Raw genomic sequence first — 23,239 nt, 5'->3', positions numbered from 1 at the left:
AATTGGTGCTTCTTCTACGTAGAGCTAGAAGTTCACTTCGATTCATTTCAATGGTGATGTCATTATAAATTGGGTCAATGATTATCAAACCAACAGAACAAATTTGCGAATCGCGACCGTTGTGTTTTCTCGACCTTCTTGTCGGTCGGCTTTAAATAAAAAAAACTCTAATAATTTTTATTTATGTCGAGGGTTAAGTGAAATTTGCACTCCACGAGAAAGTCTTACTCCAGCGTGTAACAAAACTGAGTACAAAAGTGCTTCAAAGTCATTGTTTTCAACCGGTACGAAAAGCTTTCTTGATCAATTCCTTCGCTACGACTTGCATCTCCTGAATGGATCCAAATTTTCGAATCGTACTAGTTTCGAGTCAATTCGCAGTACGGAAAATTTTCTAAATTGAATCAAAACAGGTGATGTGTTACCCCTCACACTTTGTGATTTCTCGAAGCAATAGTATAAATTAAGATGAATACAGTACTAGGTGCTCCAATCAGCCAAGTTTGTGGAAGAGAAGAAGGCGGGGGTGAAAAATTCATTTTTCATGGCTCTGCCATACAAAGATCCAAGATGGCTGAATCGTGAATTTGGCAGATTGGAATACCTAGTGGTAGTGGTGTATTAATCTTAATATAAATTGTGTTTTCATGGCCATTTCATAACAAGGGAGAACCAACGGAATGGACATTTGCTAAATTCAGTCAAAACAGGTCGTGTGACATCTCAAACTACATGATTTTTATAAAAAACAAAACGGAAATTATGTTTTCTTGTTCCCTTGGATATTTACTTTACTTACTTATGGATCCTGTACACCTCCGGTGCTGCAAAGGGCCGAGTTGAAAGATCTCCACCCTGAGCGTTGCCCAGCTATCGCTTTAATCGTTGGGTTCCAGTCTAATGCTTGTTTACATATTTCGTTTCCGCCCCTAAGTAGAGTGTGGCCGACCCAGCCCCATTTCCGATCTCGAATTTCTGTTGCTATTGGCCTCTGGTGACAACGACGATGGAGCTCGTTGTTTGAGATCCCGTTGTGAGGCCACCAGGCCCGAATTATATACCGCAGGTATCTGTTAATGAACACCTGCAGCCGTTGAGGGTTCTCCACTTATAAACACCATGTTTCGCTAGCGTATAACAGCACAGATTTCACGTTAGAGTTGAAAATTCGTATTTTGGTGCGATCACTTATCTGCCTGTTTTTCCAGATATTTCTTAAACTCGTAAAGGCAGCCGTTGCTTTCTTGATCCGTGCGCTTGACGATATTGGTACTGCCGTCTGACGCCATTTGGTTACCAAGATATTGGAAGCTTTCAACATTCTCCACTGGTTGCCCGGCTACTGTGAAACTGGAAGGAGTCACCGTGTTTACATCCAAAGATTTGGTTTTGTTGACGTTGATGACTAACCTTCCGAAGAGGAGCACTCGGCAAGGTCGTTGAGCTTACTCTGCATATCAGAGCGCCGTTACGCGAGAAGTGCAACGTCATCCGCCAATTCGAAGTCGTCTAGGTGCGCCATGGTTATAGCATAGATATAATAATCAAGATGTTGGGGTCACAGCAAATTAGTACTCATTTTGTGGTTCCAGTGTACTAATATTTCGGTACCCAGCGGTACCCGGTATGACTAAGCAATGCTTTGATGAAAATTTGAATTTGTTCTAATTGTCGTCGCCATGGGTATCATCGTATTTGTTTGTTTATGATTTTCCTGTGAAATTTCGTAATGTCGACTAATATCATTCATCCGATTATAAGTTTCTTATATTTACTAATTATTCTCTCATTTTAGTCAATAATCGGGGATCGTTCGGAAGAACAAAACATACAAATAATCTAGTGATGTTATGATTGACCAGCCCCGTGGCTATACCCTCTCAGGGTCGGCGACAACTTACTGAAAGAGGACTCAACAACACTCATATGTGCGACCAGACCATATCAGTATACCACAGGGCTGACGTTGGTTGAACCGCTTGGCATTCGAAGCAAATTCTTTCGCCTCGGTTTATCAGTCGGTTTACGTGTGCCCGCTGGCGAAAGCAAGCCGCACTGGATAGGGTTCCCGGTAAGCGGGCACGAAATCACACAACCTTACCTGGTCCTTCTCCTCAGTAGCAAGCGTACTTGCCCACCAGCCGAGTCTGATCTTGCGAATTGGCTTCTGGGTCTCGCTAGTGACCGGCACGGGTATCCTTGGTCCGTAAGTTGATGCTCATTATGTAGGTAGTCCGGGGCTGCAATTGCCCGCCGACACGGACGCTAAACGCATCAGTTCAGATTCCAGCAAGCGGGCGCAAAACCACAAAACCACACAATCTTACTGGGTCCTAACCTCAAAAACGGACGTCCAGCGGTCACGTGACGTGTGGCCTAGCAAAATTGGCGAATGGTACTCGCAGGTCACTGGCAAGGAATGCTGAGACGAATCGTGCGCGGTAATTCTTAAACTGGAACAACACTCCACTCCCGGCTACGGGGGTGTCAACGAGCTTCAATTTACACGCAGTAACGTACCGGAATTTGTTACGGGAAATTTTATCTTCAACGGACACCAGTAGCTTGGTGAATGGATTAACCTCAATTCCTCGGCTACTGTATTTTTCCCACATCCCAGTTCTCTCCATCCTTTGATAGTAATTATTCTTCTTCCATTGTTCTAGGCTTCCGTGTTGTCGTATTTCACTTCTTGTTCCCATAGAGTTGTACGGTGTTTTATAGCACTCAAGCATTTGTCAAATGCTTCCTCAATAAGGAGTATCATATTATAGTGTTATACAATTCAAATTGAAATTTAAAATAATAGGTATTTTCTTTATAGTATAAGGTTGATGAAGATTAAAAGCTAAAATTTAAATAGGTAATCAATTAAAGCCTGTCCACGTTAAATTTCGGACACCCATCTTCCAATGCGATTTTTTAAAATTTTCACAAACCGCAGAGAAGATCCATTTTCGCATAGCTGAATCTATCCGGTTTAAGTGATGCATTTAGCACGTTTTCATCTTCGTCCAAATTGATAAAATGGCTGAAAAACATTTGGACATTAATTCAGTGTCCGAAATTTAACGTGGACAGGCTTTACAATATATGTGTATGTAACCTAAACCAATCGGAGCTGCATCCACCTTGTGACGGCCGTTAACCGTAACAGTGATAAGGCTCGACCATCCCCGTTTTTAAATAATCGGGTATTTTGGTGGTTCACAACTTGCAACGAATAAACTTACAAACAATTCATCTTGTCCGTAGGCATTAACCATACGTATCAGATAAAAAAATGGGCTTGAAATCGCCAATCTCTACCCACCTAGTCCACCAGCGTTTTTGAATTCTGTGGATTTGCTAGTCACTGAAATAAGCTGCAATTATCCGACATCATTCATCTCATCAATTACCAATTCAAGGGACGATGATGCCATCAGTTTAGACAAACATTCGTGGGCGCAAAACCTGATCAGGTCCGTCAATTACGCATTGGATGCTACTCCTAGGAGGGCAAGTTAGTTTCAGTCTGCGATTTTGACTAATTTGCGACTAATTTCGGCTGTTGAGCTATTTTTTTCTTAATACTCGATTCGCTATGACTCTATTTTTATCTTACATGTGCTCCATGACCTTTCGTGTAACTAGTTTAACTCTTTGAGAAAATATTTACCGCAAACAACTAATGATTCAGAAAAATATATTAAGCTCTTTTAGTGGAATGTATTCAACCGTCTAAGACGAATTAAGTACTCTCCATTTAATTCCACCAATTATTTTCGATATCTTTGCAGATATGTATTTCGACCACAACTGTGTGGTCGTCTTCAGTGTCTTGACTTGACTCGACTCAAGTACGAGTACGAGTATGAGTACGAGTCAAGTACGAGACACTGAAGACGAACACACAGTTGTGGTCAAAATACGTGTCTGCAAAGATATCGAAAATAATTGGTGGAATTAAATGGAGAGTACTTAATTCGTCTTAGTGGCAAGCCAGAGTAAACGCGACGAGCGATGCGACGCGACGCGACACACGTAAAAGAATAACAATCATTATCAATAGGCTGTCAAATTGCACTGTCGCGTCGCGTCGCATCGCACGTCGCGTTTACTCTGGCTTGCCCTTAGACGGTTGAACTAATGATTAACTAAACAACAAAAGCAACAACACTGCAATTGAACGAATTGAAATCGTCGTATCTCAATAGCAGCCTATATGTAGGTAATGGGTTTCGGATATATTTCTGAAATATGCTCGAATATATCTTATGCTTTCAAAGAAGTCATGCAGAACCACGTATTTACATGATTTTTTGATATATCGACAGTAATCGGATAGAAATGGAATAAATCGTATCGAATGTATGGCGTAGTCAACATCATGTTGGAACAACCGATACGAACACTTTCAGGATATGTTAAACGAACATCTTCTTATAAGTAACCAATCAGGAATCTCATTTTTGTGAGCCATGGACTTCAGCCTGGATTCAAATCTAGCCACCTTTTGATTGGCAGCTAAGTAGCCTCGTATCATATCGACTAGAGTAGATAGGGGCTAGATAGGGTAATCTTCAACATTATAAGCAAAAATGATTAATTTATGAAGTTCTTTGTTTTTTTGGATGGGTAAAACATGTAAGCAGAGTATCGTTAGAAAAAAAAACTGTAGTTTCCATAACAAGCAGTATCATCACATTTGAAGTTGAGGAGTGCTGCAATATTCAGATTTCCACAAAATCTCAAAACAATCAACAGATTTGAAGTATCAGTCAGTATTCAGACAATCAAACATGCTAAGATCCAAATAATAAACGTATTCCTTTTGTCCGTCCCGGAGATGCTCCGGATTGAAACATCATTGCCCAACGGCAAAGTATCGAGGTGCGCTATACCAGCATCGGAGAAGGGCCACTTGTATATGCATGTGCTGAGAGATTGCCGAGCAATTTTCAGAATGTGGGCCATTTGTAACGGATGGAGCAGGAATTGTTTGATAAGGAGTATCTCAATAGGATGGAGAGCCAGACGAGTTGCGTTGCATGCAAACTAAAAAGAAGTGTTATCTGGTAGTGTGTAACAGGTTAGGAGGCTTCCAACACTTCAACAGATATTACATTTTGCGGTATCTTTGGGTAAGAATTTTGACAAATCCGTAGTTTTGGATCGTTCGTCTGTGAATCGAAAAACTACTGAAAAATCAGTAGGACTACTGAGAAATCGGCAAGTCTGGCCACCATCTGGCATATTGGATGCACCGATGACAACAATAATGTAGCTAAAAAATAAAAAAAGGAAAAATTAAATTCAAGGCAGTTGCAAAAATATTAGTTATTAAGTTTTTCCTGATCCATTTCCACGACAGTTGATTTCCATTTTCTTCAATTGTTGGATGAAAAATCACAACAAATAACGAAAGTGTTACCTAGACGACAGTGCTAAATCTTGTTCTAAAGGCCGTTCATAAATTACGAACAACGTTCTGAAATGACATTTCTGGGTACCGAGGATCGTTCAAAGTCTATGAAACTGGAACCATGAAAATATCGGCAGTTTCATATTGATTGTTGGTTATAGGCTGCCATAACAGCCCGCGGTTTGGTTCACGGTCAATCGCATCTACCAGAATCTCGTGGATTACGATGAGGAACAGTAACGGTGCTAGAATACATCCTTGCCTCTCACCAGCTACGACCCGGCTAGGGTCGGACAGGACCCCATTGTGCAGCACTCTACACGAAAAGGCCTCGTACTGCGCTTCGATGAAGCCGATGATTTTCTCAAGAACACCCTTGCGCCTCAGGGTGCCCCACATATTCTCGTGATTGAGACGGTCGAAAGCTTTTTCGTAGTCAATGAATACCAAGTAAAGGGACTCTTCGAATTCGATGACCTGCTCCAGAATGATGCGGAGCGTGACAATATGGTCTACACAGGATCTTCCGGCACGGAATCCGGCCTGCTGCCGACGGAGAGTCGCATCGATCTTCTCCTGAATCCGGGATAGGATAATTTTGCATAGAACTTTGAGAACGGTACACAGCAACATAATGCCTCGCCAGTTATCGCATACAGTCAGATCGCCCTTTTTGGGCACCTTCACTAAGATACCTTGCATCCAGTCGACCGGAAAAGTTGCGGTGTCCCAGATATTACGAAATAAACGATGCAGTAGTTGAGCGGATGTCATGGGGTCAGCTTTGAGCATCTCGGCTGATATGCGGTCGACCCCTAGGGTTTTATTCGATTTCATGCTTTGGATGGCTGTTTGAATCTCTAACAGTGATGGAGCTTCGGTATTGACGCGTGTTATACGTCGGATCCTAGGCAGATCATGCCGAGGTGGTGATGGTCTGGCTGGCACTTGGAAAAGTTGTTCGAAGGGCTCGAGACAGCGTTTCAGCTGGTCAGTTGGGTCGGTCAATAACTGATCATTCGCGTCTTTCACAGGCATCGTTGCATTCATCTTCGCCTCGCTTAAGCGTCGTGAGATATCGTAGAGGAGGCGAATGTCTTCGGTTGCGGTGACTCTCTCTCCTTCGTCGGCCAGAGAGTCTGCCCACGCTCGCTTGTCCCGTCGACATAAGCGTTTTGCTTCCTTCTCAAGAGCCGCTTACGCTGATGGGCTAAGACTTTGGCTCCTCTGGTTTTTGATCGCTCTATCGCGGCTTTGGCTTCTCTTCGCTCCTCTATCTTCCTCCAGGTCTCATCGGTGATCCATTGTTTTCTCTGGGTGCGCAGTTCGTCCAGATTGTTCTCGCTGGTGGCGATGAAGGCATTCTTGGTGGCGGTCCATTGGTCTTCCACGCTGCCAGCTTCCGGAATATCTGCAGCACGCGTCTCCAGTTCTTCAACGAAGGACCGTTTCACCGTGGCATCTTCAAGTCGGCATGTGTTGAATCGTCGTCCAACTCTTTCCTCCTGCCGACGAATCCGCGCAATGCGCAGGCGTATTTTGCCGATAAGGAGGTGATTATCAGACGCGATATCGGCACTAAGTTTATTCCGTACATCAAGAAGGCTCCGTTTCCATTTTCGGCTGATGCAGATGTGGTCGATTTGATTTTCTGTAAAGCCGTCAAGGGGAGACCCACGTGACCTTGTGAACCGGTCGATGAGGGAAGAGCGATCCCCCGATCACCATGTCGTTATTACCACAAAATTTTGCGAATAGCTCTCCGTTTTCGCTCATTTCTCCGAGACCATGGCGTCCCATAATGCGCTCATGGTTCGAGTTATCCTATCCGATCTTCGAATTGAAGTCGCCCAAACAGATCATGATATCACCCTTCAGAATTCCATCTACGACGGCATTGAGTTGACTGTAGAAGTTCTCTTTGTCTTGCAGATCGGCAGCATCAGTTGGCGCCTAACATTGGATTATAGTAAGGTTTCGGATCCGTGTTCTAAGTCTGGCAACGATTATCCTTTCACTTATAGGTTCCCACTTCATAAGCGCAGAGTGTGCCTGAGCGCTTAGTAGGAAGCCAACTCCGCGATACCGGGGAGCGTGTTCACCTCGTAAACCTGAGTATAGCAGAACTTGTCCCGACGGCGTTCTGTGTTCTCCTAAGTTTGGCCAACGGACTTCACTCAGTCCCAGGATCTCAAGCTTCATGCGGCGTGCCTCATTGTGCCTCCTTGGATACTCAGTAGGACATTTCCTAAACTGATCAAAATGGTCCTAAAGTGAAGGCTTTTAAATCTACACGCGTAACCAAAGACCTACTATAGGCCTGTCTTGAATTGGTTAAGTGTAAGTAATTGTGGTACATATAATAGAATATGTTATAAATTATCACTTTTAAAAGCAAAAACTGCAATTATAAAAGAAAATATTTTCATATTGAATTCTGAAAGTTCCACGGAAAAAATAAAAAATTTCCATAAATAAATCAATATCAGCAATAAACAATTTTAAAATGTTCCATAAAATAAACATTTTTTTCCCATAAAAAAAAATAAAAATTAAAAAATCAAAATAATTAATGAAGAGCAATAAAAGAAATAAGAAAATTTACATAAAAAATACAAAAAAGCAATAAAATTGATAAAATTTTTCGCTTTTAAAGAGGGGTCATCTATGGAAAAAATGCTCAGTTTGATTGCTTTTTAATATTTTTTTTGGAAAATTTTCATGTTTATTTAATGTTCTTTATTGATTATCTTATGGTAAATTTTAAATTTTTTATGGAAAAAAACATTGTTGTGTGAAAAAATTGTTAATGTATAGGGTATTGAGCTAATTCTTGTCGTAGACGCTAGCCCAACTACTGACTCTAACTAATTTGTAAGCAACATGTATTTTAGAGTTCCTACTTTCCATTGCGTACTTTTAGCGAAATGAACATCAACGATTATTTTGAGCTTTTTAGTGGAATGTTTTCACCTGTCATAAGACGATCAACGATCATAGGAGATCAACGATTAGATTATTAGAAATCGGTAATTAAAAGTACCCTACTTCTTTTTTAATTTGTTTTGCAGAAACCTGTTTACATCCATGTTAGATTTCATTCGTCCATTTCAATTTTCGATGGATTGCTATAAAAAAAATCTGTTGGTATTGGTGTGCGATTTCAATAAGTACACCAAAATAGTTTTTTATGGATGGGGAATATATGCACCGTGTTAATCATCTCATTCCAGTTCGAGACAGCAACACGTACGGACGTGTTTTTTGCTCGCACATTTTTTTCGAAGTGTTTTTTCTCGTTCGTTCGCTGTTTACGTTTTCGCTTGTCGCGTTGGCGTTATTTTCTCCCGGACCCGTCATGGGAGACTCGGTGGTCGATTCGGTCGCTGGAAAAGTGCCTAAGCGCACTGCTCTTGGAGGCGCGGGTAACCCCTCCAAGCAGCTTTTGCAGAGCAACGTGTTCTCGCCGTTGCCGCTTGATGACGCCGGCAATCCGCCGAAAAAGAGGAAGAAGCAGCAATCGCAGCTGCCGCAGGTGCAACCGGAGCGGAAGGAGAAGTGCCCGCCCGTGTTTGTGAAGGGCGATCCGCCGAATTTGCGCCAGCTGATCGCTAAGGGACTGAAATGTACTTTTCGGCTCTGCAGCGAGGGCGTGAAAGTGATGCCGGCCAACAGGGACCATCATCAATCCGTCGTGGAGTTCCTCGAGGTCCACAAGTATGAGTACTACACTCATGACCACCCCGGCACGAAGCCGCTCAAGGCTTTGCTGCGAGGACTTCACGACATGAAGGAGGAAGAGCTCCAAGCAGAGCTTGAAAGTTGCGGACTGAAGCCAGTAGCCGTCCACAAGATCGCTCGTCACGACAAGGCGAGGAAATATCGCGACCAGCTTTACCTGATCCATCTGGAGCACGGCTCCACTACCTGGAAGGACCTGAAGCTGGTTGGCGTTATAAATTACACAGTCGTTGACTGGGAGCGATATCGGCCAGTGCACCGCGATGTCACGCAATGCACCAACTGCTTCAATTTCGGGCACGGCACCAGGAACTGCCGCATGAAACCGCGCTGCAACAAGTGTGGCGAACCCCATCCGACTGACGAGTGCGACAAAATGGAGGTGGCCGATCCCAAGTGCGCCAACTGTGGCGACAAACATCGGGCCACCACAAAGGGCTGCCCAAAGCGAGCCGAGTTCCTGGAAATCCGGAAGAAGGCTTCCACCAGGACCATTCCGAAGAAGAACCGTGTTCCTGTAATCAACGAGGTGAACTTTCCAGCCATCCCGGCTCCCCGTCGTGTGATTCCAATACTCCAGCGACTGGCAGCGGCAGCTGCATCGGTCCAAGCTCCAGCATCGTCGGCACCATCCACCAGCGAATGGCCCCGCTTCCTCCTCCTGGGTTCCGTCGGCAGTCGGAGAACGAAGCCGTCCCACCGGAAGAATCTGCCCCGCTGTACACTCCGGAGCAACTGATGCCGATCTTCGCGCAGCTCGCCACTCGACTGCGCGGCTGCAAACCCGATTCGACCAGGTCTTCACACTTGGCATGTTCATCATTGAAAATGGCTGCTAGGGTGGGCCTGGTCAACTGGAACGCTTGCTCGCTAAAGAGCAAAACAATCGAGCTGAAGGATTTCCTTGAGGAGAAGGAAATAGACGTGGCGTTCATCACCGAAACGCACCTAAAACCGGAGGTGAACATCAACATCCCGGACTTCCGCATCGTGCGACTCGACCGGCCGACCAGGGGAGGTGGTGTGGCCATCGCTCTTCGCTACAACATCAACTGTCGTCTGCTTCCAAGCTTCCAGCTCAGTGTCATCGAGGCCATCGGTGTCGAAATCACCACTTCGGTCGGCACAATCGCGCTCATCGCGGCGTACTGTCCAACGCAAGCCAAAGCCGGCGATGGATCATCGGCTGCCCTTCGGAGGGACATCGTCAAGCTGACGCGGAGGCAAGGCCAGTATATCATTGCCGGCGACTTGAATGCCAAACATTGTAACCGTTCGCAAATCGTCTGAGGGAATTATTTAAACTTTGGTGGCTTTAGCGCCACTCTCGCGTACGAGAGACCACCAGTCTGTTGACTTGCCCGACTATTTTTGAGACAATTCCTCAGGGGAAAACCTCGAACGGTTGGTGGCTGGATTTTCAAAATCACCCGCTGTTACCTGGAAAACCACCCTAAATCCCTTGCCCTGATTACCCTTGTAATCACTCAAGCTCGCTCAACAATAAACGCAAAATCAAAAGAGGAATCGAAGTCTGAGATGCAATCTACCAACGAAATAACGGAAACGTAAAAGAGAACAGCAGGTTCTCACGGAACTGCCGAAACAAAATCAATTGACTCTCAGAGCTTCAAATTCAACAAATTTATTAATACGACTTCATTCGGGTTGGACGGGGTTTTGTACTAGCTAGGGGGAAACTAATTCATGGCCATGATTATACAAGTTTCCACGTACCTGCGCAGGATTTCTCGGTGACTTTGGATTCCGGCGGAGTGCCGAAGGCGATGTTCTTTCCGGCGGAGCGCCGAAGACGATGTTTTCCGGCGGGACGCCGGAGACGAAGGGTTTTTCCGGCGGTGTGCCGAAGACGAAGGCTCTTCCGGCGGTGTGCCGAAGACGAAGGTTCTTCCTACCGTGCTGGTGACGCAGTTGTCGCGATGGCGTCGTGGTACCGGCGGCTGGCCAGTGGGCGTTCGAAGCTCCACACGATGGCGGCTTGAGCTTGTGTCAAAATGGCCGAACTAAAGGTGCGGAGGGAGTGGCGGCTGGACGGAAGGCTTCCGATTTGAAACCGTCGAGAGCGTCCGGAATGACCGTTCCCTCAAACTAGTAGCCCACTTTCCCTTACGACCCGGCTTCACGTACCTTTCCGATTCACCGGGCGAGGACTAAAAGAAAGCTACTAATTCTCGGTTCGGGTTCGGTTCAGCGTACGATAATTGGTGACGTACGGGAACCGCGCTCTCGACACCTGACCACCAGGGGGGTTGTAGCGAAATGGTGGTCTTATCGACAGTTTTAGGCGACTGTCGGGTGAGTTTCGCTCGACTAACTCAACGAACTTCACTCCCCTCCGTTTGACTACCTCGGAAGGCGGGCCTTAGCGGACACATTAAGCTTCAATTTGGTCGCACCGCGACCCACAGCAAAAAGCGACGGAACCCCAATTCGACTCCGCTGGTCGTTACACAATTCCAGCCCGTACAAAAAAAGCGCCTACGCGCTGGAAGTCCAACGCGAATGGCAAACGTTAGTCGTGTGCAAAATTAAAGTCATAAATTAAAATTACCTTTCTTTGTCTCTATATCTGCTCCGGCAAATGGAGAGAATCGGAAAATTGTCAGACGCACTGACCGAAATAAGCAGCTATCTGGAAGACACCAAAAGATTTTGCTTCAAGCACTTCACTTTACACCACTGTTCTCAATTATTACCTTCTGCAAACTTTGAAGGAACACGTTTCACTTTTATAGAAATACTTTAAATTCTTCGGAACTTGGAAACCGCGATACTTCTCTTCCTCTAGTGCGAGCGAAAATGAACGAGCTTAAGGATTTCTACCTTCAAGAAACCTTGAAGGACAATTGCTGGTTATGTATAAAGATTCAAATGACGATATCAATTTGGCGCCTTCCCAGGATCGAGCAAATGGTTGAAAAAGAGCTATCTAGTTTCAGGAGCCATTACTGCACTCACTGAAACAGTATACCACTTTGCTTAGCCGAGACGCAAACCGCTCGAAATATTTCCTCACCCAAGACAGTCAAATAGTCGGGCAAATACTGATAATATTATGGTCTCGCTTTGGACTGTGAATCGTCAAGCCGACTTGACGAATTCAAGCATTATTTTGCTTAAAAAGAGAAAAACGTCCAAAGCTAATTAAATTCAAATAATCTAATAATTACAACAACAAAACAAAAGCAAAAAATAATTTATTACTAATAATTAAGCTTCAACTCATTTCAATGATATTTTACTTAAAAGGATAAAAACGTCAAAGCTATTTATTAATTAAAAATAATAATTTAATTTCATAATATATTTACAAATGATTTTGCTTAAAAAAATAAAAACGTCTGAAGCTTTAAGCAAATCCAATAAAATTATTCCAAAAAATCCACACCGCGTTACATCACACCAACCGGTTTTATGAAAATTTGATCAGATTTTCTGATCAAATTTTCATAACTCCTAAATTGTTTCACTTAATCCAAAAGTATACTTCCACAGTTGAATCAAAATGCAAATTTATGTTCGTTTTACAATGATGTTCATAGAGCATTAACCAACACAATCTCGAACCACGATTAGCACAATAGATCTTGTCTATCGTTAAACCACTTACTAATCGATGTTCTAACGTAATGAACCGCGATTGATTCATCAGCTTCCTCGCTGATACATGAATAATCTTGATTCCTAACTGTATTTACGGTTGACTGCACCATCAAATCTTGTTTGACCCTTTGGCTGTCAAGCGCTACTTAATGTGAATCCTCAATGACAATCAGAACATTCAGTCCAATTCAATCATTGATTCTTCTCTAACGTAAACGTATACAAATCCTATTATCGAACTTGTTTGACTTTATCAAGAATCTGCTAAAAAAAATATCGAACAGCTCTATTCCCATCAAATTCAAACTGACAGCATAAATTAATTGCATGCAATAAACATTGCCAACACTAACAACTGAAAATCATCGTACTGTCATCGTGACGTTTTCAGAAAACATCGCACGCGAACTGACAATCGATCGACAACCGGAAGCAAAACAACGAAGCAAAATGTAAAGTAAAAGTGATTCTCGATTGGTGAAGACGCGTCGCGAGTCGCGAGTGAAAAAAAAAACATATTGAACGGGGGGAGTATTAATACCTTGTTTCCCCATTTTTAAGGAACTAATTGCTTTTTGCATTTTTAACTAGATTGCCAGCGAGGGATTTTTATTCTACCACGAACTTATTTGTAAATACTAAGTTACCCAGTAAGACGGCTTCTATCGCCACGCGGATGACCTTAACCACAGCCGATTCGAGGATAATCTATCATTTTCCTGGATGGAACGATGTTTTTCGCCTCGACACAAAACCGGTGCAAGCGGGAATAACCCAAGGAATAGTATCCAGTACGCGAGAGGGTTGACCGTATAGCCGGCGAATTCCAATGCCACCACGCGGATGACATGACCTTGGCAACGCGGTCGCTTGATGCTGTGCCTAAACTGATGTTCGGAAGTTTCGCTACACGACAAAGTGTGACAAAAATTCCTGTGATGGACCGATCGTATTTTGCACGAGGGTGCAGTGAAAACGCGGACACCGAATTCGGCATTACCGGTAGTGACCAACGAGACGATAGTCCGAGATTTTCCTTCCGAGGCAACGCGATGACGAACAACGTAAGCAACAACCGCATAATCTGTTACACCTGAGTATCGTAAGCTACAAACATATTGCCAATGATCCTTTCGACAACTTATTCGGAACGAGTAATGTAATATAATGTACTTTTAGGAACAATGCATTGTACACCAGCGGTTTCGGCGCGCAAGAAACTATTGGCTACTATTCCGGTCCGTAGAAATCGATTGACGGTAGTCCCGGCACGTTGAACTACATCGGCCTTTAACAAATGATGACATAGAACGGAACCGGCGAGGGATTTAAAACCGTGAGTTACTTCCGAGTATCGACTAACGTAGCTTTAGCACAAATATAGTTTTTAAGAAGTAGGAACTAATTCTAGTCTGTAGTTCTTTGCGCTAACAGAAATTTGTTTTGATTTTACGATTGAAATTGTGTTTCATCTAATCGAGTTCGTTTTTTTATTCTGTGATGCGGTTTTTCTTCATTTCAACTGGTTTCTGTACATTCCCTATTGGAAAATCTCATAGCTTTCTAAAATTCTTATTTCATTCAAAATTTTAAAACTGTTTAATAATTTTACAATTTCTCATGCGGAATTTAGAAAACTGTCAAAAAGTTTTCACGATTTCTCATGCGGAATTTATAAAACTGTCAGACAATTTCCACGATTTCTCATGCAGAATTTAGAAAACTGTCAGACATTTCACGATTTCTCATGCGGAATTTAGAAAACTGTCAGACGGTTTTTACCGAATGTAAAATGTAGTTTAATTCAAAATTTCTTCATAAAATTGGCATGAAAAATACCCAGAGGATTACCATTCAGATCCTCGAGTTCGTAGCTATCACCTAGCACTCTAGTTACGATTGCTGGTACAAATTTTGCTCCTAATTTAGCACAGTAGCCTTTTGATTTGTCTGAAAGTACAGTGTTCTTCTTCATAACTTTTTCCCCTACAATATAAGTTGGTGCTTTTTTATTAGATCTCAAATTGTAGTATTTACTCTGCTTAGCGTATGCTTCGCCAAGTTACGGCGCACCTCTTGGTAAAGTTTGTCCCTATCGTGATCAGTTAAATTGGTGTCTGTAATGCTGGCATTAGCAGACCTCATTCTTTCATACTCCCTACCATCTGACACACGGTTCCTGCCAAACGTAAGAAAATAGGGTGAATATTTCGTCGATTCATGAACCGAAGTTCGAATCGCGTTAGCAATATGCTGTAAATTGTCCGACCAATTCTTATGGCTTCCCTTTAGGGTTGCCCTTATGGCGGTTGTTATTACCCTATTGACCCTTTCGGTGTTATTCACCTGTGGGTGATATGATGGAGTCAACCAGTGCTTGACCCCGTATTGCTGTAATAAATTAGCGAAATGTTTCGAAGTGAATTGGGTACCGTTGTCAGTCAGGATCATTTCCGGTACCCCAAATAATAGGAACACAGCTTGCTCCAGGAATTGCACTAGTGTTTCCGCTGTAGCTTGACGAAATGGCTGTACCAGCACAAATTTCGTAAAAACATCTGTAAGAACTAAAAGGCAGGTACTACGACCTTTGCCTGATGGGGGAAATGGTCCAACATAGTCCAGTGTAATTAATTGCCAGGGGTGGTCACAAAACTTTTTCTGTGATCCCATGGGTGGAGTAGGATTGAAATTTGTTGTTTTGGATGTTTTACATGGCATACACGCCTTGCAAAACGTTCTTGTATCTTTTGCCATATTAGGCCAATAAAATTTCTCTTTCAGCGCATTTAGCGTCTTGTCGTAACCAAGATGCGCCGGTTCGTGAATCGCACGAATAATTTCATCCTGCTCATATACAGGTGGATAATATTTCCATTCATATCGTCGGTCAGTAAATTTTTTCGTGTCAACAACGAACTTATAAATTTTATTACCTTTCACCATGAATTGTTTATAATTATTTGGATCGTTTAAAATATGTTTTTTGAGATCTTCATAAACTTTGTCTGTAACGGTAAGTATTTCGATTCTGGATAAGAAATCTGCTAAGACATTATCTTTCCCTTTACGGTATTGAAGTGTAAAATCGTACGATTGCAATTTTAGTGCCCAACGTAATAGTCTCGAATTTGCGTTGGCAGCTGATAAAGAAAATAACCACGTAATACTCTTAGCGTCCGTTATTACTGTGAAGGTAGAACCTTCAATGTAGTGACGGAAATTTTCTACAGCGAGTAGAACTCCTAAACATTCTCTCTCAGTTGCTGAATACTTGCGTTGGGTGCTCGAAAGTTTTTTGCTAAAATATCCTATGATCCGTTTACCTTCGTCAAATTCTTGTAGCAAAGCAGCACCCACTGCTAATTGTGAAGCATCCGTTTCAATAATGAATGGTCTAGTATAATCTGGATTACCTAACACTGGTGCTGAAGTGAGGACTGCCTTCAATTGTGACAGAGCCTCTTCCGCTTCTTCAGACCATTTAAATTTTTTTGATTTCTTTAATAAATCGGTGATTGGTGCTGTCAGGTGGCTATAACGTGGTATGAACTTCTGGTAAAATCCCATTAGTCCCATCAATCTCCTGACCTCCCTTATGGTCTTTGGCCTAGGATAATTCAATATTGGTTCTAGCTTACAACTTTCAATGCTTAGACCGTTTTCGGTAAGTAAATAGCCCAAATAGCGCACCTGTTTCCGACAGAACCGGCTTTTTTCAACCGAGATTGTGAGACCCGCATTTCTTAGCCTAGCGGCCACTTCTTTTAGAAGAAGCAAATGCTCTTCAAACGTCTCACTTATAATTATGATATCATCCAGATATATAAACACCTTGGGTTCTAAATCAAAACCGATGGCGAGGTTCATCAACCTTGTCATAGTAAAAGGTGCATTTTTGAGGCCAAATGGTACCACCTTGAACCTGAATAGTCCTTTGGGGGTACGAAATGCAGTATAATTGCGCGAATTTTCCTTTAGTGGTATTTGAAAATACGCGTCTTTCAAATCAACGACGCTAAAATATTTGGCCTTTTTAAGCCGGTGAAAGATTTCACTCATGTTGCGCATCGGGTATGCGTCTTTCTTGGTAATGGTGTTTACCCTTCTAGAGTCGAGGCACACCCGTATCTTCCCATTGGCCTTTTTCACAGGAACCAAGGGACTAGAAAATTCTGTCACGCATTCCTCTATTACGTCCAATTCCTTCCATCTATCTAGTTCCTTTTCGATTTTCTCCCAGATATGGGGAGAATAACGGTACATAGGTAGTTCCCTCATCTTAGTTCCTTCAATTACTTCAATTTCATGTTCTATCAAAGTCGTTCTGCCAAGACGTCCTTGACTGGTACAATCAAACCCACGGAGAACCTCCTGTAGTTGGTCTCTCTGGGCTGGAGACAGTTCATGCTCCGTCTCAATATTATCAATAGCTTCCCCTGGATTACTGGGCAAATCCAAAGTAGGAATGTCCAATGATTCATCTACTTCTGGTTGACCACACAAAGTGTGTGGTTGTGTTTCTATAGATTCCATCAAATGAACTGAAAAATTGATAAGTTCATTTTCTTCAATTAACCCTTCCTCAAACTTTAGGTAATTGATTACCGATTTCTCTCTCAAATCAGACGTCCATGTTAACTCCAGCTCTTCAATGCGATTCTGGGAAGTTATCATAGGCCGAATTTGGAAGGCTTTCCAAAAATTCATGCCTAAAATTAGAGGCTTTTTAATTCCTGGAACTATTAGCGTTGGAACCACTCTGGTTTCACAACCAAGCTTGTAAGGTACATTCACGTAACCTAAACATACATGTTCTGTATCGTCGGCGGTACAGATCCTAACATTAGATTTCAAAATCTTGAGCCCATGAGACTCTATAATATTAAGAGTGCTCATGACACTGAGTCCTGCGCCAGAATCTAGGAGTGCTACGACCTCTGTCCCTAGTATATCGACCTTAATGTGCGGACACGCACTTGGATCAACTTTAATCTGAAGAATAGAGTTTTTAAATTGTCCTAAATTATTACCTACGGGAATTCCTTTAACTTGCGAAGTGCTTGGATTCCCATTCAAACACCCCGCAATCAGTTTGTTGACGGATTATTTGCCCGTCGAATTGGAAATGTGTGATTATTATTACAATTTCTGGTAGTTTTTCCCATGTTTCCACATGCATAGCAGAATATTTGTTTTGGGGCTTTGCAGTCTCTGAAGATGTGACCCGTTCTTCTGCAATTCCAGCAAACTACTGTAGAGCTTGCATTCGGCAGCCGCTCTTGTTGTCTTTGGAAACGATTCTCGGATGTTGCTGGTTTTTGCTGCTGTGAACCTTGAGGCTTTGAAGTGACTTGTTTATCACCCCGTTGGTTGGGCTTCAACGCGTTCACGGCCTCTTCATGACTCGAATAATCACTCTCGACCTCGAGGTGATGCAGATCATTCCTGTTTCCCTGATTCGGTCTGTAAAATCCTGGATCATTGGCATCAATCTTGTGATTGATTTCAATTAGATCCTCTAAATCATCTATCTCTAGAACAGATAATTTTGAGCGGTAATGAGGGCGCATATTTTCCCAAATCAGCTCGAATAAAGTTCTTGACGAAAACGGACGGTGCATACACTGGTTTAACTTTTCCACCTCTGTTACATAAGCAATGAAAGTTTCGCCCTTCCTTTGCTTCAATTCTCTAATTTGAGCCCTGATTCCTCGATCTCTGTTTGGATTACCATATCTGAAACGGATTTCGTTTTCAAACCTTTTCCAGCTTGTGAGGTGCGCTTCCCTAGTGAACCACCAATCATACGCTTCACCCTTTAACCTACGATGAATATTCATCAGAAGTTCATCTTTGGAAACTCCCTCATGTCGTGCTAACTTTTGAATTCTATTCAAAAAATCTTCTACCTGAATCGACCTGCCGTCTCCTGAAAAATTCAAATCCCAATTTTCTACTCGTGATTTCCTATAATGTTTTCTACTGTACTCCGAACTTGAAGATGACAGTGATCTTCCACGATGTCTTCGCCCAGTGTTTCGCATTCGATCTTTCGACCTTCCTGATCTGTGATTTTTCTCTGTTTCCCATTCATCTGTTGACTCACTCTGATTAAATTTACTTGACCTCCTTTTAGATTTCTCATTCTCACTTCTTTCTAAACTGCTATCTGAACTGTATCTTTTGTTTCTTCTTTTCATTTCCCTGCTAACGCTTCTTCGCGACTTCCGGCTCTTACTGCTCTCCGGCGGCCGTCTATCGTACTTCTCTGTCCGCTCAAGTTCTCTATGTGACTTCCGGCTCTTCTCGCTCTTCGGCGGCCGTCGGTCAACCCTATGACTGTCTTTCTTCCTTTCTTTTCTCGTTTCGTGACTTCCGGCTCTTATTGCGCTCCGGCGACCTTCCGTCACTGCTTTCTTCAGTCTCACTTTTACTATCTTCGTCTTCCTGTCTATAGTCAGAACGAGATTTCCGGCTCTTAGTACTCTCCGGTGGCCTCTCATCAACGTTCTGTTTCCGTTGCCTCTCCTTGTCTGCTTCTAACATTTTGGCTTTATCATTCTCACTCTTTTTCTTTGCATCATTAAAAATCTTATCTTGTTTCCATAGTATGAATTCCTTCCACTCTTCCTCTAATTCTCTCTGCTTCTCAGCCGCTTTTTCATCTATTTCGCTTTCTGATTTCTCTTCGTTATTCCCCTCTTTCCTATTTCCACTCTTCTCTTCTTCCGCACTTTTTGTGCCTCTCTCTTCACCTACTTTAGTTTTTGAAATCTTCTGATCTTTCCTATCCTCCTTCAATGGTTCCTCTGAACCCATATACACTTTAAGTTCGAAACTCTTCAATATCTCCTCTATCTGCTGGCAAATTTCTCGTTTGTCCTGTTTCTCAGCTTCATCTTGAACAACGGCACTATACATTTTGAAACATGGCGAAAGATTTCTAGTTACGCGTGTAGATCGTAAGGTCTATTCCAGGGTTTTCTTGGATGGCCGTGAACCTGACAATGGACGCATTCTATTCTATGTACCACAAAGGGTTGTACCATTTTGAAACAAGGCGAAGATTTCTGGTTACGCGTGAAGATCTTAAGGCCTATTCCAGGGTTTTCTTGATGACCGTGAATCTATGCAATGGACGCATTCTATTCTATGTTACCACAAAGGGGTTGTACCATTTTGAAACATGGCGAAAGATTTCTAGTCGCGTGTAGATCTTGGTTCTATTCCAGGGTTTTCTTGGATGGCGTGAACACATGCAATGGACCATTCTATTCTATGTACCACAAAGGGGTTGTACCACTTTTGAAACAAGGCGAATGATTTCTGGTTACGCGTGTAGATATTGGAGCCTATTCAGGGTTTTCTTGGATGAGTGAACCTATCAATGGACGCATTCTATTCTATGTACCTCAAGGGGTTGTACCATTTTTGAAACAAGGCGAAAGATTTCTGTTTACGCGTGTAGATCAAGGCCTATTCCAGGGTTTCTTGGATGACCGTGAACCTAGGCTATGGACGCATTCTATTCTATGTACCGGGGTTGTACCATTTTGAAACAAGGCGAAAGATTTCTGGTTACGCTGTAGATCTTAAGGCCTATTCAGGGTTTTCTTGGATGGCCGTGGACCCTATGCATGGTTGCGTTCTATCCAATGTATCACAAAACACAGGTCCAAGCTCCAGGAGGTTCTTGTAAACTTAGAAATACTTGAAAACGATGGTGACATGTCTTACGTGCGTTATCAAGGATCTGCCTCTCATGACTTGTTGATTTCTTGGCGTCAAGAACATCTTTAAGGCCTCAACATTCAAACTTGGGACCATGATAACGAAACAATTTAGGCACCCTAATCCCAATGGTAAAAGACACATCTTAAGACTAAAAGTGAGTTAAATATCAAATTTTGCTTACCTATAGATTGCAAACTTTTTTACGCTCCAAATTCCAAATAGCGCTCCTCTTTCTGCTCAAAATTCCAAATAACGCTCCTCTTTTGCCCTAAATTCGAAATAACGCTCCTCTTTTACGCTCTGATTCCATTTACCTCCCCGTTTTGGGCGCAAAAGAGGTTTTGCAGTATTCAAATTAATTTATGAAAAAATGTTACTTAGGCCGTTTCGAAAAGGGGGATTCTCTACGTGGCATTAAGTAGAAAGGTAGGTACGGGCGCGACAAACGTGCCAAGTGCGAAGGGTAGCAATCGAGCTACGACCAGCATGAAATGCAAGACGACGCGACAAGCAGCATTGGTGCGTCAAGTGGTAGTTGTGAGAATTAAGACTAGAATGAGGCCCTCCTTAGCCGTGCGGTAAGATGCGCGGCTACAAAGCAAAGACATGCTGAGGGTAGCTGGGTTCGATTCCGATGTCGATCTAGCAATTTTCGGATGGAAATTGTCTCGTCTTCCCTGGGCATAAAAGTATCATCATGCTAGCCTCATGATAACGAATACAAAATGTATCCTGGCTTAGAAACCTCGCAGTTAATGTGGAAGTGCTTAATGAACACTGCAAGGCGGCTCTCAGTGTGAGGATGTAATGCCAATAAGAAGAAGAAGATATCATGAGGCTAACACGATGATAGTTCTATGCCCAGGAAGTCGAGACAATTTCCAAGCCGAAATTGTCTATTCCGGCACGGAATCGAACCCAGCCAGCATTCTGTAGCTCTTCTTTACAATCGCGTACCACAGGCAGGAAAACTAATAATTCTAATTTATTCCCACAGTAGTGTGGTCTGTATTCGGTAGGCAACAACCGGTGCATCCTTTCGTACAACCCGGGTGTTCCACAGCAAGCAACAGGCTGAAAAAAGCATAAACATGCAGCAAATTTTACGAATTTTTTCTGGAGTAAATTCTTACGCTTCCGTGGATTTCGTATAAGTGTCTCTACTTATAGAACCACCCCACCAATTTTGGCCCTTCATGCAAAAAGTTTGATGAAAAACAAACAATAATATAAATAGGATCATATCGTTTGTCAGATATGACCAATGCTGTAGGCATTGCCTTGTTACAATAGATGATAGCATCATCACTATGCGATCGTTTGTCAATTATTGGAGCACCGTCGCGGGTGAGAATGGGTCACTGTTTCAACTACTTAGAACTTAAAACTAAAATATAACAGACCATTTTGAACGATTTTGTTATCCAACCTCTAGGCTGTCTTTGAGACGATGACTCATTCTCACCCCCTAGACCCATTGTCATCCCCGACGGCGGCACTTCACCAGCAGAGCAGCACAAGCCAGACAAAAATGGTTGCAGCAGCAACGTTGTGACTAAATCTGGTCACATTTAAGTTGAGTAACCTATAAATGTATGTGTGCTAGGGAAGAATAACTAGTCGGTTGTAGCAGTTGAAGTAACAGGTGGAGACACATAAAGATGCACAGCTGCGCAGAAAGGGGAATAATTTCTAGATTAAAATAGTTATTATTATATACACTGAATTCTGTTTTCACGATTTATATTTTTCAATTTTGAACTATTCTTCGAATTCCTTTGAATTTCTGAAGAATTTCGTTTGAAATTCTGCCAAATTTCCTTAGAAATTTTGCCTTTGGTATTCAACTAGAAATGTTACCGTACTTACCATAACAGCTCTGCTTATTTTTCCAGCTAAATTTACTTTGAACATTCTGCTGGTTTTATTGGAAATGCAGAAAAATTTCTTTTCAAGTTCTGCGAATTCCCAGTGCAAGAACTGTCCCCATTTCGATGCATGGAACTCGGAACTGTCTTATCAAAGCCCGATGCACTGGTTTGGGATAAACCACGGTTGAAGTTCCGAGAAATGCACTACTAAAACCTCAAACGGAGCTCTCATCTACCGCATAACATTAAAATTTCTAGCAATTTCACCCGGCGACCGACTCCGTCGTACCACCACTGCAACCACAAAAAGATCAGCAGCAGCCTCGATCCCATCCGAAGTCACAATGCAAGAACATCTAGTCCATCCACCGCGAATGGCCGATCCCTCTCCTGGATTCCGCCGGCACAAGATGATAGAAAGACCTGTACCCCCGGAGGATTCCGCACCTCTCTACACGCCGCAGCAGCGGATTTATGGCTATTGGTTGGATCGGACAACTCCAGTCGATCTTCGTGCTAAAGCTCATCGAAGCCGTTGGAGTGGAAGTTACCACAACCATCGATGTCATCACGTTCATCATGCACCATTGCACCTAAGCTAAAGCCGGCGATGGAATATCCAAAGATATGCGAAGACATCGTAAACTAATAAGCCAGAGGCAGTTCATCATCGTGAGACCTCACGAAAACATCAAGCATGTTTTCTCGCAACAATCTAAAAGGTGTGAAATGGTGCTACAATGAGATGGAGGCACATACGACTTCCAAAACGGTTGACACGGACAACTCGACTACCAGCATCATCCGGTCTGAAGACGTCAGCGCTTCCATACCATCAAGAGGCGCTTTCAGGCCGTGA

The 23,239-nt window shown here is 42.9% G+C and overlaps 1 protein-coding gene and 1 long non-coding RNA gene across 2 annotated transcripts; both read right to left on the bottom strand.

Annotated features, from left to right (window-relative positions):
* Positions 1-11,587: 11,587 nt before the first annotated feature.
* Positions 11,588-12,053, bottom strand: LOC134202203 (uncharacterized). Its single transcript, XR_009977171.1, has 3 exons — positions 11,866-12,053; positions 11,721-11,801; positions 11,588-11,654 (listed from the first exon to the last, which is right to left on the bottom strand). It is a non-coding gene; the product is annotated as an uncharacterized LOC134202203 (long non-coding RNA).
* A 7,055-nt stretch (positions 12,054-19,108) lies between these two features.
* On the bottom strand, positions 19,109-19,696 carry LOC134202202 (splicing regulatory glutamine/lysine-rich protein 1-like). Its single transcript, XM_062677257.1, has one exon. The coding sequence runs from the start codon at positions 19,694-19,696 to the stop codon at positions 19,109-19,111; it is 588 nt and encodes a 195-aa protein (XP_062533241.1).
* Positions 19,697-23,239: the final 3,543 nt, after the last annotated feature.

The sequence above is a fragment of the Armigeres subalbatus genome, unplaced genomic scaffold, assembly GCF_024139115.2.
Source record: "Armigeres subalbatus isolate Guangzhou_Male unplaced genomic scaffold, GZ_Asu_2 Contig1087, whole genome shotgun sequence".
NCBI lineage: Eukaryota > Metazoa > Arthropoda > Insecta > Diptera > Culicidae > Armigeres > Armigeres subalbatus.
Note: the sequence above shows the minus strand (reverse complement) of the source record. Positions and strands in the feature narration are given on the sequence as shown.

Excerpts from the sequence above, each read along its gene's own strand:
- LOC134202202 (XM_062677257.1), bottom strand. The coding sequence starts at position 19,696 with ATGTATAGTGCCGTTGTTCAAGATGAAGCTGAGAAACAGGACAAACGA.